General features: G+C 37.5%; 1 protein-coding gene across 3 annotated transcripts in view; it reads left to right on the forward strand.

Annotated features, from left to right (window-relative positions):
• The window catches only part of PRRG1 (proline rich and Gla domain 1), a 98,985-nt gene that overhangs the window by 34,946 nt on the left and 51,206 nt on the right, over positions 1 to 12,833 (forward strand). The window contains exon 2 of one of the 3 annotated variants that reach the window (XM_065538575.1): positions 9,318 to 9,407. The exons of the other annotated variants lie outside the window; for them this stretch is intronic. Coding sequence (XP_065394647.1) covers positions 9,344 to 9,407 — 64 coding nt within the window. The 5' untranslated portion in view covers positions 9,318 to 9,343. The remainder of the gene's footprint in view (positions 1 to 9,317; positions 9,408 to 12,833) is intronic. 3 annotated transcript variants of the gene reach the window in all.

The following is a 12,833-nucleotide window of genomic DNA, read 5'->3' on the forward strand; positions in this document are numbered from 1 at the left end:
TTTTTGGATAAATCCTGTAATGGTGTTTTCTACTTCTTCTGTTTAACTCATTTGTTGAAAGACGGTAGGGAATAGTGGACCAGGTAATTAAAGAAGGTTCATTTTGTAGTTTCTGCCTCATATGATAGCCAAAGTAAATGAGATTATTAACATGAACACTTTAAAGATATATATCAAAATTAGGAGGCTTGTAGAAATTCTCAAGTAATTAAGAGTGTAGCATAGCAAATAATGAGTTTCTGTAATATTGGGGTTAAGATGTTCAGCAGAGTATGAATTATAAAATCCTCAAAATACAACTTGAAAGACTTTTGACTTTTGGCCCATTATCCTCTTGTTAATGCACATGTAAGAGATTGTGTGGGGTCTTTATGTCATTAGGGCAAATTATAAGCTGTACTATAGGTGCTATTCAGTATTGAATACGAATGAGTTCAAAGTAGCTTTGTTGATCTTTCTCTAAAACTAGGTATTTGGCATTGACTTATCAGTGTGTTATTGTAAAAGAGATGTAGTGTGGAACTGTTTCCTGAGATTAATCCAAGTATTCAGTATCATAATTTAGAAACTCCCTTCAGTTATCTGCCCTATGTTTCCATTTACTCAGTAATGTACGCAGACTGGGAAACCTTAAGAAGGCTTGAGACTTCTGGGTTCATTACAGAGCTGTGGGTAGCCATCTTGCTGTTGTTGACTCTAGTGACCTGTAACTACAGATCAAGCTGTATGCAGCCTTTTTCTCCTTCGGGTAAGTTGGGTTGAAATCCAGTGCTCCAAGCTGCTCTGAGGCTTTAATTGCATGAGTGAGCACTGAAAATGTGAAAAACAATTTTAGACCAGAATAGCAAGGTGAGTAAGGCCAAAGAATGTATTTTATGGATATTCATGAATGTCACCCACAGAATTCAATATTTTTTCCAGACGATTCTGAAAGATTATAATTTAATGGATGTTTGTTTTATTCTTCTGAGGACCCAGTTGAAATCCTGTTGATCCTGTAGCATTACTATCCTTTGTTTTACTCTCATATCTCTGAGGTAGACGAATGCTTCAGAGGTAAGGTGTTATATTTTCAAAGGACTTTTCTTATGTTTTATTGTATCTGTGTGATCAGAAGTACAGGGAGAAAGCCTGTTTTAAAATTAGCAGCATGAGGTATTAGAATCCTATAATGCTTATATGAAGTTTGGTGAAATGGTTAGCCAAAGAGAATTTTCTCCTCAAACTAGTAACTAAATTGATATGTAGGAGCAGCCTTTCCTGAGTGACTTTCCTTGGTAGCTAAAACTGCAGCAAGACATTTCAGTAACAGTTTCCAAGGAAGTGAATGGATAGTGAGGTAATTTTCTTAAGTACTTGGATTCTGATCGTCTCCAGAGGCTTTGAAGCTGTTAGTTACACAATAGATGGATTTGATCTCCTAGGATCTTTGCCAGGTTTGTAATTGCACTGAGATTTTTAATGATCACAAATGACAACATGATGTCCTTCTCTTTATTCTGGGAGTGAGATAATTTGTACGTAAGAAACAAAATTAGGTTTTAGTTTGAAAGGCTTGGAGAATCAGACTTCTTTTAGGCCAGATACAGTGCTATATCTGAGAGATAGTTATACAGCCATTGAGTTGTAATTGCTTGGTTCATTAAAGTATCCTTGAAAATCATTAGTCTGTCGGCAGCATGAGGGCAGGTTTTATGTCATTTTGGTAATCATTGAGTCCTAGCACAATAGTTGACTGTAGTAAGTCCTTATTAATTTTTGTTGGAAGAATGGGAAGTATATTGAATTACAATGTCTTTTTGCAATTTTTTTTCTTTTTTTAGCATGGGATTAGAGGTAGCAGTTTTGGACAGGATGCAAGGTAGAGTGTTCTTTTCCTTCTGCTCCTGGCAGGCAAGTCTTCTTTTTTTAAGACTGTCAAGTGTCACCATGTTTGTGAAGACTTCTTATCTTTTCTAGGTGCAATTGACCTGACTAGTCTTCCTAAAATGTGTCCTTTACTTACTGCTTGTATAGCATCTGAGATGTGTTTATTGCATTTTTATTTGCTTCTTTCTACCATAGTAGAAAGTTCAATTATTATTCATCTGTCTATTCCTGATATATATATTAGTAGAAAAGTGTTCCACTGCAAGTAACAGCAATAATTATCGGCCAAGGAAGTTAATCTCAGAAAATAGTAAGAAATGTGTATAACATATAGGTAGGTATATTTTTAGTGCTGTTTATAATGAAGAAATAGAACCATCCTAAACTAAAACCAATAGAGGACTGATTAAATAAATGATAAATATTTATATAAGGAACTATGAAGTAACAATTAAAATTTATGCATTTTCCAAATTGCCTGCCTTAAGTATACCTCAGTTTGGTGAACAGAAAATATTCTTCACCCATATCATACAATAATCTGTATTCAACCCAATGTTGGTTTTGTGTTATAGATCAAGTAGAAAAGGAGCAGTAAAGAGGAAAATGGGAAATTAAAATACTGTTCAAATCTACAATGAAATAAAGATAGTGAAGTAGGCAACTGGTTTGTTTAGACAGTCCAGGGGATTTGGTATCTTATTCATCAGTTATTGAGTGTATTCTCTGTGCCAGCTAAGTGTTGGATGCTATAACAAATGCAGATAGGCCAAGTCATGGCCACATCCCTCAAAGAGCTTGCAATCTGGGGAGAATAATACACACACAGAAAATGGGTGAGCAAACAAAAGTGAGTACTACAGATTTGAATGCCATAGAAATTCAGAGGACAGAGTGATTACATCCTCCTGGGCTGGTGAAGATACATTTCTAAGGAGGAGAAGAATTATACTGTCATTAACGATGGTTTTAGGATTTAAATAAAAATGGAAGGAATATCATATTTAAACGAAGGAGAATGGGTGAACAAAGGCATGGAAATGGGAAAGTAGACAGCATTTGCAGAGAACTAACTCGACTCAAATTTTAAGATTCTTCTTGTAGTGGAAAAGCAAGGGCCAGAACTCTAAGAGCCTTTCTTAGAACCTCTGATTCATATTTGCAAGTTTCAAAAATGGGCATTTTAATATTAGAAAATCTGTAGGACATATGAAATTAAGCTGAGAGCTGAAAATTTTCCATTCTTGGTTCAGTACTTTAGTGAGGACAGCATTAGATTAAGAATCAGACCTGGAATGTGGTACTACAGGTTATAATAAGTAGTAGCTCTGTAACCAAACTAAGCCTTGGTTTCCTCATCTGTAAAACAGGTATGATTATTCACCTCTCTGGACTCATTGGGTTTTTAATGAGCAGATAAAGTAAAATGGTATAAATGTTCTAGATGCAGAGCTGGGGGAGCAAGAGAAAAAACTCTTCAGACAGAACTCCCTCCATACCTCTGTTCCTGTACCTCAACTCTGATGAAAAGATATGTAACTAGGGGAAAGAAGGGATTTATAGAGAGATTTGAATCCACCTGAAAATGGAGTACTAAAGTGGTAATAGTCCAGAAAATGTTCCCTCCACCCAGTACCAGATCCTTTAGTACATTGTTTCCAGACAGTTAGACTCCAGTATAAGGTTTTGGGGATACATTTTAGCTATAACCATATAATAACAAACATCCTGTTTTCTTGTGGCTGATTGATCCCAGGGCTGCGCTGATTCTGTAAACCAAATTGGCAGGATTTCCACGAACTGCTTCTGGAGAGTAGTAATTCTTAGAGACCCAAGGCTACCCTCAAATGAACTATAATACCTTGCCCTTAATTCTTTAGAATGGAAAAATAATCAGAATTATCTTGGCCCGTGGGGTTGCTTATCAGCAGTTCTCTCAGGACTGCTGTTCTTTTTTGGAGAAGGGCCAGTAGAGTGAGTCAGATCTTTTATGTTTTGTTTATAGAGTGGCCATCAGACGTTGGTCTGAACCACCCAGGTGCAATGAGTTTCCTTTGGCATGGTCATTGCACTAGGTATGCTTTTGATTGTGTTTAAGTTGTTTTAAGAAGCCATTCGAGTGGGCCAATTTCTAAATATGTTATACAAATATAGAGTACATTGCTTCTATGCTGTCTTGCCCTTGGCTGACTTACAAGAAAGAAGTTATAAGAAATTATGACATTAAATGTGTTATTGTATATACTATATGGATGTTGAAGACATGGTTCATTACATTTCTTCTTTTGAGGACACTGGATAATTTTTCTGTCTAATCTCAAAATCATAAGTAATAAAATTTCTGGGCAACTGGTTTATTTTTATCTTAGGGATACCATAGCTCATGTAACATTATTTTTTGCTATTGACTACTAGGAGGTTTACCCCTTCCTTTATCAAAATTACAGAACCTTCTATAACTGTTTTTTTTTTTTTTTTTTTTTTTTTGTATACAGACCTGAATCCTGTCTTTGTCTTATCTCTCTTATTATTGATCTTTCCCTTTGTCATGTTTTTCTCAAATGCTTATTTTTAAACTATTATTTTATCTGCTTTTATTACATGATTTTATGTAAATCATGTTTAATTCTTTCCAGAACAGGCCTACCTAGTGTGAATAAATAAAGTGAATTTGATACAGAAATATTAAGTTTAATTTGTTGAATTGGTGTACGTATTTCCTTTTTTGTTTATCATGATTTGGTGATAATCTAGGACAAAATTAAGTGATATCCAGAAATACATAACAACTGAAATTTTGTATAAGATAATTTGTGAGGTAAAACAACAATTGATCATATGCATATAGTAACCCCTGCAATGAACAAACAAAGTATGCACAGATTATATCTTGACCCTTTCTTTTCAAGCTTCCCTTAGTCTTCATACATTTCACCTGGAAGCCTTTTATAGGAGAGGAAACATCCTCCTAAAAATATCTCACATTTGGTTAAGGAACAAAATGGACTTGTCTGTTGTATATTGCCTGGTCGGAATCAGTTATTCCACACTCACCCTTTGTGATCTAACTCTTTCACTGCCATACCATCTCCACTTCACTATAGGAAAGCTTCAATTTTTGTAGTTTATTTCAGTTAAGTATTAAGAGGCAAGCTGGTTAAATTGATTGACACGTGTGAAGAGCTGATAACCCCCCTGTTTAATTTTCCCAGTAGTATGCACATGCTTGCCCCAAAGAATAAGATAGCTCTGTCTCCAGATGTCTTGATACAGGTTTTCACACTCTTCTTCCCCAAGGAAATAATGTAGCAGTGTACTAAGATATACACAGCTATGTTATTTGCAATTACAAAAATATAATCAAATCTTAAAGGCTGCATAATTTTCCAGTGTATGGATATAACAAAGTTTATTTCCAAATGGTAAAGCATTTAGGGAATGGTTAAATTATGGTACATGAATATAATGCAACTATTAAGAATCATGTTTATAGGAAGATTCTTATAATGTATGAATAAAAACATAGAATACAAACTGGAATAACATGAGCTCAATTCATTAAAATATCTTTTTAATTCAATAAATTTTGATGCATATGAGGAAATAGCATCAAATAAGATATACATGATTTCTGACAGCATTAACTAAAATAGGACATCATTACAAAATCAAATCTCCCTTTGGGGATTGGTAATTTTTAATCAAATGTGATTAAGCTCATTTTCTAGTTCGTGGGCTTTCCAGGACCCTCGTTTCATTTCTCTTCTGCTTTCTGTCTGAGAATTCATAGTGCTCCAGTTCAATTAGATTGAGTTGAAGAGTATAAAAGCAAAAGAAATGGATAATTCAAGCCTAGAATTCCACATTATTTTTAGATTTTCTTTTCCTACATAGTTAGTGTAACCCAACAGCATCACTTTCTCCCAGGAATCCATCCTTGTAATTTTGTCTGGGCTACTTCTGCAGGAAAAGATACTGGTTTGCAAAGGCAAAAGTGCTTCTGCAGGTGCCTTTTAATTTTATCTTACAAAGAAACCCACACTCATGCTTTTATGGGATGTAATTCTTATTATTTTGTAGCTTTATCAATTTGATTTTTTGTTGAGACAAATTTCCTTTGAATAATTTTTAATGATATTTATAGGACATGGATCTTTACTTAGAAAGTCTTTATTGAACATGTAAATCTTATTTAAGAATTCATCCTGCAAAATATATATTCTTGAGAATTGAGGCTAATATTTTAATTATGTGTGTCAAGTCATTACATTTTGGTTCTCCTGGTAGTTTTAATGTGATATTCTTGAACATTCACTACAGTGACATGATTTAGTAGCTAGTGATGCAACAGTATTACATGTCACAGAAATAACTGTGTCCTTCTAAGGCCTCAGAGGCATATCAAATTTGTCCCATATGCTATTTGCAATGATTTCTCAATGTCATTCTTTTTGTGACATGCTTGTACAGTATGACAATGTGAGAGTTAAAAATATGATAACCTATTTCTCTCTGGTTGATTTGTCTATATTGACCTCTTGAAGTAATTTAGTATATCTGACCTTATTTATTTAAAAATTAAAATACCTGAACTTCTTATATGATCACTTTTAAAACACCAGATTGTTACATTTGGAGCTAAAATTCTGTGCTGTGTTATGCCTAAGATAATACAACCAAAGCCACATTGTTTATTCTTCTACTTTTTTACTTATACATGGTGTCCATTATGCATTGATCTTGTCCAGCAAAATTAACTATTTTAACTGATTGTTCGGCTATCTGAAGAATCTTATTAAAATTTAATCGGTAAACTAAAAATAAGCACCTAATGCCATAGTGCATTCTGGTAACTCATAAAAGAAAAAGAAAAAAAAAAAAAAAGAAGAAAGTAAAGCCTAATGTAGGCTTGTAAGGTTAAAGGAAGGTTAGTATATACTTATTGGCCATTCAAGGGTATATGTAAATGACCATTTTTCCTCTTTTGAGAAGTGTGATGTAATGCAACCACACTTACAAGTGATATACTTTCCCGTTTGCAGAATATTTACTGTTTTGCCTACTATCACTGAACTGCCCTGAGTTATATACCACTATATAATAGGGTTAAAACTCATCCGTGTCCCTTCTATTCCATGGAAAAGACTTTCTGGACGGTGGCTAAGGCTAACATAAGATTCTTGAGCTATCTCCTATGTGTGGCTTACTTCCCACCCACCAAAAAGAAGCAAATTCTGTCCAGATGCATTGTCTTCATAATGGCTTCTCTCTTTTTTTTCTCATTTCTACCTTAAGGATTCCTTCTGCCTTATTGCTATTCTTATTTCTCTTATATTTCTAGAAGAGGCACCTAACTATATTCCTACTATTAGTTTTATCTTTCTTTTATTTTGATGACTGTTCTGTTGCTCCAAGACTCTTATTTTCATAATACCATACAAAACTCATAAGTTTAGAAAATTATGGCCTTTAGCTGATCTGAAAAGTGATGTATGTTTAAATGGACAAAAGACTTGAAACAGGCACTTCACAAAAGATATTCAAAGGGCCAGTGTACAAAAAGGTATTCATTTTCATCACTCATCAGGAAAATGCACAATGTGATACCATTACCCCCACAAGAGTAACAAAGGTAAAAAAGACAATACCAAGAGTTTGTAAGAATATACAGATGTAGAATAATTGGAACTCTGCTGGGAGTGTAAATTGGTGCAACCACATTGGAAAACTGCTTAGTAGTAATGAGTAGAGCTGAATATGGGCAGCATGTGACCCAGTAATTCTACTTCTACACCCAACAGAAATAGAAGTATAGGCATACACCCAAAAGAAATAGATATATAGTTTCATCAAAAGACATACGCAAGAATGTTTACAGCACTACTTGTAGTAAACCTAAACTTGAAATAACTTAAATTTCTATCAGTAGAATGAATAAATGGGGATATATACCTAACATGGAATCAGTAGTGAGAATGAATGAGCTACAACTATATGCAACAATATGAATGAATCTTACAAACATGATGTTGAGCAAAAGAAGCTTGATCCAAATGAGTACATACTGTGATTCCATTTATATGAAATTCAAAAACACACAAAACGTGTAATAAGTCAGGGTAGTAGTTACCCTTATTAGGAAGTAGTAACTGGACAGGAAGCAGAAGTAGGGTTTCTGGGGTGCTAGTACTATTCTGCTAAGTGTCTTGATTTGGGTGCTGGTTATGTGGGTGGCCTCACTTTGTGAAAATTCAACAAGTTGTATACTAATGATTTGTATACTTTTCTGTGTGTATGCCATATATGTGTGTGTGTGTGTGTGTATATATATATATATAATTTCACGAAAGAGCAATACTATATGCTATATTATTTATCTACCACTGCATAACAAATTACCCCAAAACTTAGCAGCTTCATGTAACAAACATTGGTTATCTCACACAGTTTCTGAGAGCAATCTAGGAGCAACTCAGCTGGGTGGTTTTGGCATAGGGTCTCTCATGACATTGCTATCAAGATGTAGGCTGGGGCTGCAGTCATCCGAAGGCTTGACTGGGCCTGGAGCATCTGCTTCCAAGATGCCTTCTTCTTCTTCTTCTTTTTTTTTTTTTTGAGACGGAGTCTTGCTCTGTCGTCCAGGCTGGAGCGCAGTGGCGTGATCTAGACTCACTGCAACCTCTGCCTACTTGGCTCAAGTGATACTCCTGCCTCAAGCCTCCCAAGAAACTGGGATTACAGGTGCCTGCCACCATGCCTGCCTAATTTTTGTATTTTTGGTAGAATTGAGGTTTTGCCATGTTCACGAAGCTTATCTTAAACTCCTGACCTCAGGTGATCCACGGGCCTTGGCCTCCCAAGGTGCTGGGATTACAGGCGTGAGCTACTGGCACCCAGTCCAAGTTGGCTTCTTCATGTACCTGTGGAGGGATGCCTCAGTGAAAGCTCTTTGTATTGCCAGAGGCTACAAAATAACCTCACAGATAACATTTTATATATATATACACACACACATATATATATAAAAATATACTCTTTCATATTTGTTTATACATATGTAACAAATGATATCATGAATATTTTATAATGTTTACTCAATACATTGTGGACATCCTTTTTTATTTTTTGACTGGCTTATCTATAGATCTATTTCTTTTTTCATAGAGCTCTATTGAGGTATGATTGTCATATAATTGGCATACATACACATATTTAAAGTGTATAATTGGAGATTTTTAAAAATGTATGTGTACAGTCATGAATTTATCATCACAATCTAGGTAATGGGCAAGCAGTCACCTGCAAAAGTTTCCTCCTGTCCCTTTGTAATCCTCTTCTCATACTTTTTAATGGCTGAAAAGCTTTATTTGCATATATAAAGTGTCTATAAAATCCATACTTACATTTGCTCACACATAGCTCAATCTAATATTTTGTTTAAATTGTAGAACTCTCACCCCATTTAGAGAAAGAAATGCACTCCCCAACCCCAGTCAAGAACCTGCTATTGTATGTCATCATTGAGCCAGATTACCTAGGTAAGAATCTTAGCCTTGCCACTTTACAGACATTATGATCTTGGGCAAATTGCTTAACCACTCTGTATCAAATTCCTTACCTGTAAAGTGGGGATAATAATAGTTTTATATTTAACTCATAAAATTGCAAAGATTAAAGGAATTAACACAATGATCTGATAACAAAGCACTATGTTATTATCTCCTTCTGTTATTATTCCCATGGTTTGTTATGCTAAAAGCCTCTTTTCAGTTTCTCCTGATGATGTTAAAGCTATGAGTTGCTAGGACCTTGTATTCAAATAGCCTACCAGAACTTATCTCCTCTTTTTTACTCCTACTTCTCTCTCTCTCTTTTTTTTTTTTTTTTTTGAGACAGAGTCTCGCTCTGTCACCCAGGCTGGAGTGCAGTGGCCGGATCTCAGCTCACTGCAAGCTTCGCCTCCCGGGTTTATGCCATTCTCCTGCCTCAGCCTCCCGAGTAGCTGGGACTACAGGCGCCCGCCACCTCACCCGGCTAGTTTTTTTTGTATTTTTTAGTAGAGACAGGGTTTCACCGTGTTAGCCAGGATGGTCTCGATCTCCTGACCTCGTGATCTGCCCGTCTCGGCCTCCCAAAGTGCTGGGATTACAGGCGTGAGCCACCGCGCCCGGCCCACTCCTACTTCTCTATCACCTCCCTCTGAGCATCTTGAGAAAGGTGAGGAGAAGTATGTAGCTAATCATAGGCTGTTTTAGTATTGGAGAGTTTGGCTTTAGGGACATTTCATAAGGTGAGAGATACCCAAAATAGAACACTTAAAACAATTCCAAGACCTTATCAACCAAGATGTCAAAATATGAATTACATTTCTACATTAAAAGCTGTTATTGATCACTTTGATGGTAATGATTACACATGTATAATAACCTTTCCTTGAGCACATACTAAGTGTATATTCTAGGAAAGATCCTAAGAATTAAGGTATTTATTGTCTTTATGAAGGGTACTATATTAGTCTGTTCTCACATTTCGGGTAATTGATAAAGAAAAGAGGTTTAATTGGCTCACGTTTCTACAGGCTGTACAGGAAGCATGATACTGACATCTGCTTAGCTTCTGGGGAGGCCTCAGGGAACTTAGAATCATGACAGAAGGCGAAGAGCCAGCACTTCACACGGCTGGAACAGGAGAAAGAGAGAGAGGGGGGAGGTGCTACATAGTTTTAAACAATCAGATCTCGGGAGAACTTACTCACTATCACAAGAAAAGCACCAAAGGGATGGTGCTAAACCATTCATGAGAAACTGACCGCATGATCCAATTACTTCCCACCAGGACCCACCTCCTTGATTGTGAGATTTGGGTGGGGACACAGATCCAAACCATATCATTCTGGCCCTAGCCCCCCACAAATCACATGTCCCTCTCACATTGCAAAATACAATCATGCCTTCCCAATACTCCCCCAAAATCTTAAGTCATTTCAGCATTAACTCAAAAGTCCAAAGTTCAAAGTCTTACCTGAAACAAGGCTAGCCCCTCCCACCAGTGAGCCTATAAAATAAAAAACAACTTACTTCCGAAATACAATGGGGGTATAGGCATTGGGTAATAAATTCTCTTCCAAAAGGGAGAAATCAGTCAAAAGAAAGGGGCTAGGCTCCATGCAAGTCTGAAATCCAGGAAGGTAGTCATTAAGTCTTAAACCTCCAAAATAATCTCCTTTGGCTCCATATCACAAATCCATGACCCACTGATACAAGGCGTGGGTTCCCAAGGCCTTGGGCAGTTCCACCCCTGTGGATTTGCAGGGTTGAGCCACCCATGGCTGCTTTCAAGGGCTGATGTTGAGCACCTTCTGCTTTTCCAGGCTGAGGGTACAAGCTGCCAGTGGATCTACCATTCTGGGGTCTGGAGGATGGTGACCCTCTTCTCATAGGTCTACTAGACAATGCCCCAGTGGTAACTCTGTGTGGGGGCTCTAACCCCAAGTTTCTCCTCATTACTGCCCTAGTACAGGTTCCCCATGTGGGCTCTGCCCCTGGAGCAGGCTTCTGTCTGGGCATCCAAGCTTTTCTATACATCCTCAGAAATCTAGACAGAAGCTCTCAAGCCTCAACTCTTACTCTCTGTGTACCCACAGGCATAACACCACGTGGAAGCTGCCAAGGCTTATGGCTTACATCTTCTGAAGCAGCGGCCTGAACTGAATCTGGGCCCCTTTGGGCCATGGCTGAAGCTGGAGCAACTGTGATGTGGGGAGCAGTGTCCCCAGGCTGCACAGCAGGGCAACAGGGCCCTGGGCCTGGCCCATGAAACAATTCTTTCCTCCTAGGCCTCCAGGCCTTGATGGGAGGGGCTGCCATGAAGATCTCTGAAATGCCTTTGAGGAGTTTTTCCCTATCATCTTGGCTATTAGCGTTTGGTTTCTTTTTACTTATGCAAATTTCTGCAGCTTTCTTGAATTCTTCTCCTGAAAATGGACTTTTTCCTACCACATGGCCAGGCTGCAAATTTTCCAAGCTTTTATGCTCTGCTTCCTTTTTAAATGTGTTCCAGTTTTATGTTTTTTCTTTGCCTACACATATTAGAATAGGTGGTTAAAAGCAACCAGGCCACATCTTAAATGCTCTGCTGCTGAGACATTTCTTCTGCCAGATATCCTAAATCATCATTATCAAATTCAAAGTTCCACAGATCCCTAGGGTGGGGGTACAGTTCAGTCAAATTCTTTGCAAGGGCATAACAATAGTGGCCTTTGCTCCAGTTCCCAGTTAGTTCCTCATGTCTATCTGCGACCTCTTCAGCCTGGCCTTCACTGTCCACATCACTATAACCATTCAACCAGTCTCTAGGAGGTTCCAAACTTTCCTGCATTTTCCTATCTCTTTCTGATCCCTCCACACTCTTCCAACTCTGCCCCTTACCTAGTTCCAGAGTTGCTTCCACATTTTTAGGTATCTTTATAGCAATGCTGCAATCCTTGGTACCGATTTTCTTTATTCATTCTTGCAGAGCTATGAAGAAATACCTGAGACTGGGTAATTTATAAAGAAACAAGGTTTAATTGGGTCATGGTTCCACAGGCTGCATAGGAAGCATAATGCTGGCATCTGCTTGGCTTCTGTGAAGACCTCAGGAAACTTACAATCATGGTGGAAGGTGAAGGGCAGCCAGCACTTCACATGGCTGGAACAGGAGGAATAGGTAGAGGGGAGAGGTGCTACACACTTTTAAACAACCAGATCTTGCAATAACTCACTCATTCACTCTCACAAGAACAGTACCAAGGGGATAGTCCTAAACCATTCATGAGAAACTGCTCCCATGATCCAGTCACCTCCCACCAGACCCCACCTTCTACATTGGGAATTATAGTTGAACATGAGATTTGGGTAGGGACAGATCCAAACCATATCACATACTATTAATTTAAAGAGATGTGGCTAGGATTTGTAGGGGTG

The sequence above is a fragment of the Macaca fascicularis genome, chromosome X, assembly GCF_037993035.2.
Source record: "Macaca fascicularis isolate 582-1 chromosome X, T2T-MFA8v1.1".
Classification (NCBI taxonomy): Eukaryota; Metazoa; Chordata; class Mammalia; order Primates; family Cercopithecidae; genus Macaca; species Macaca fascicularis.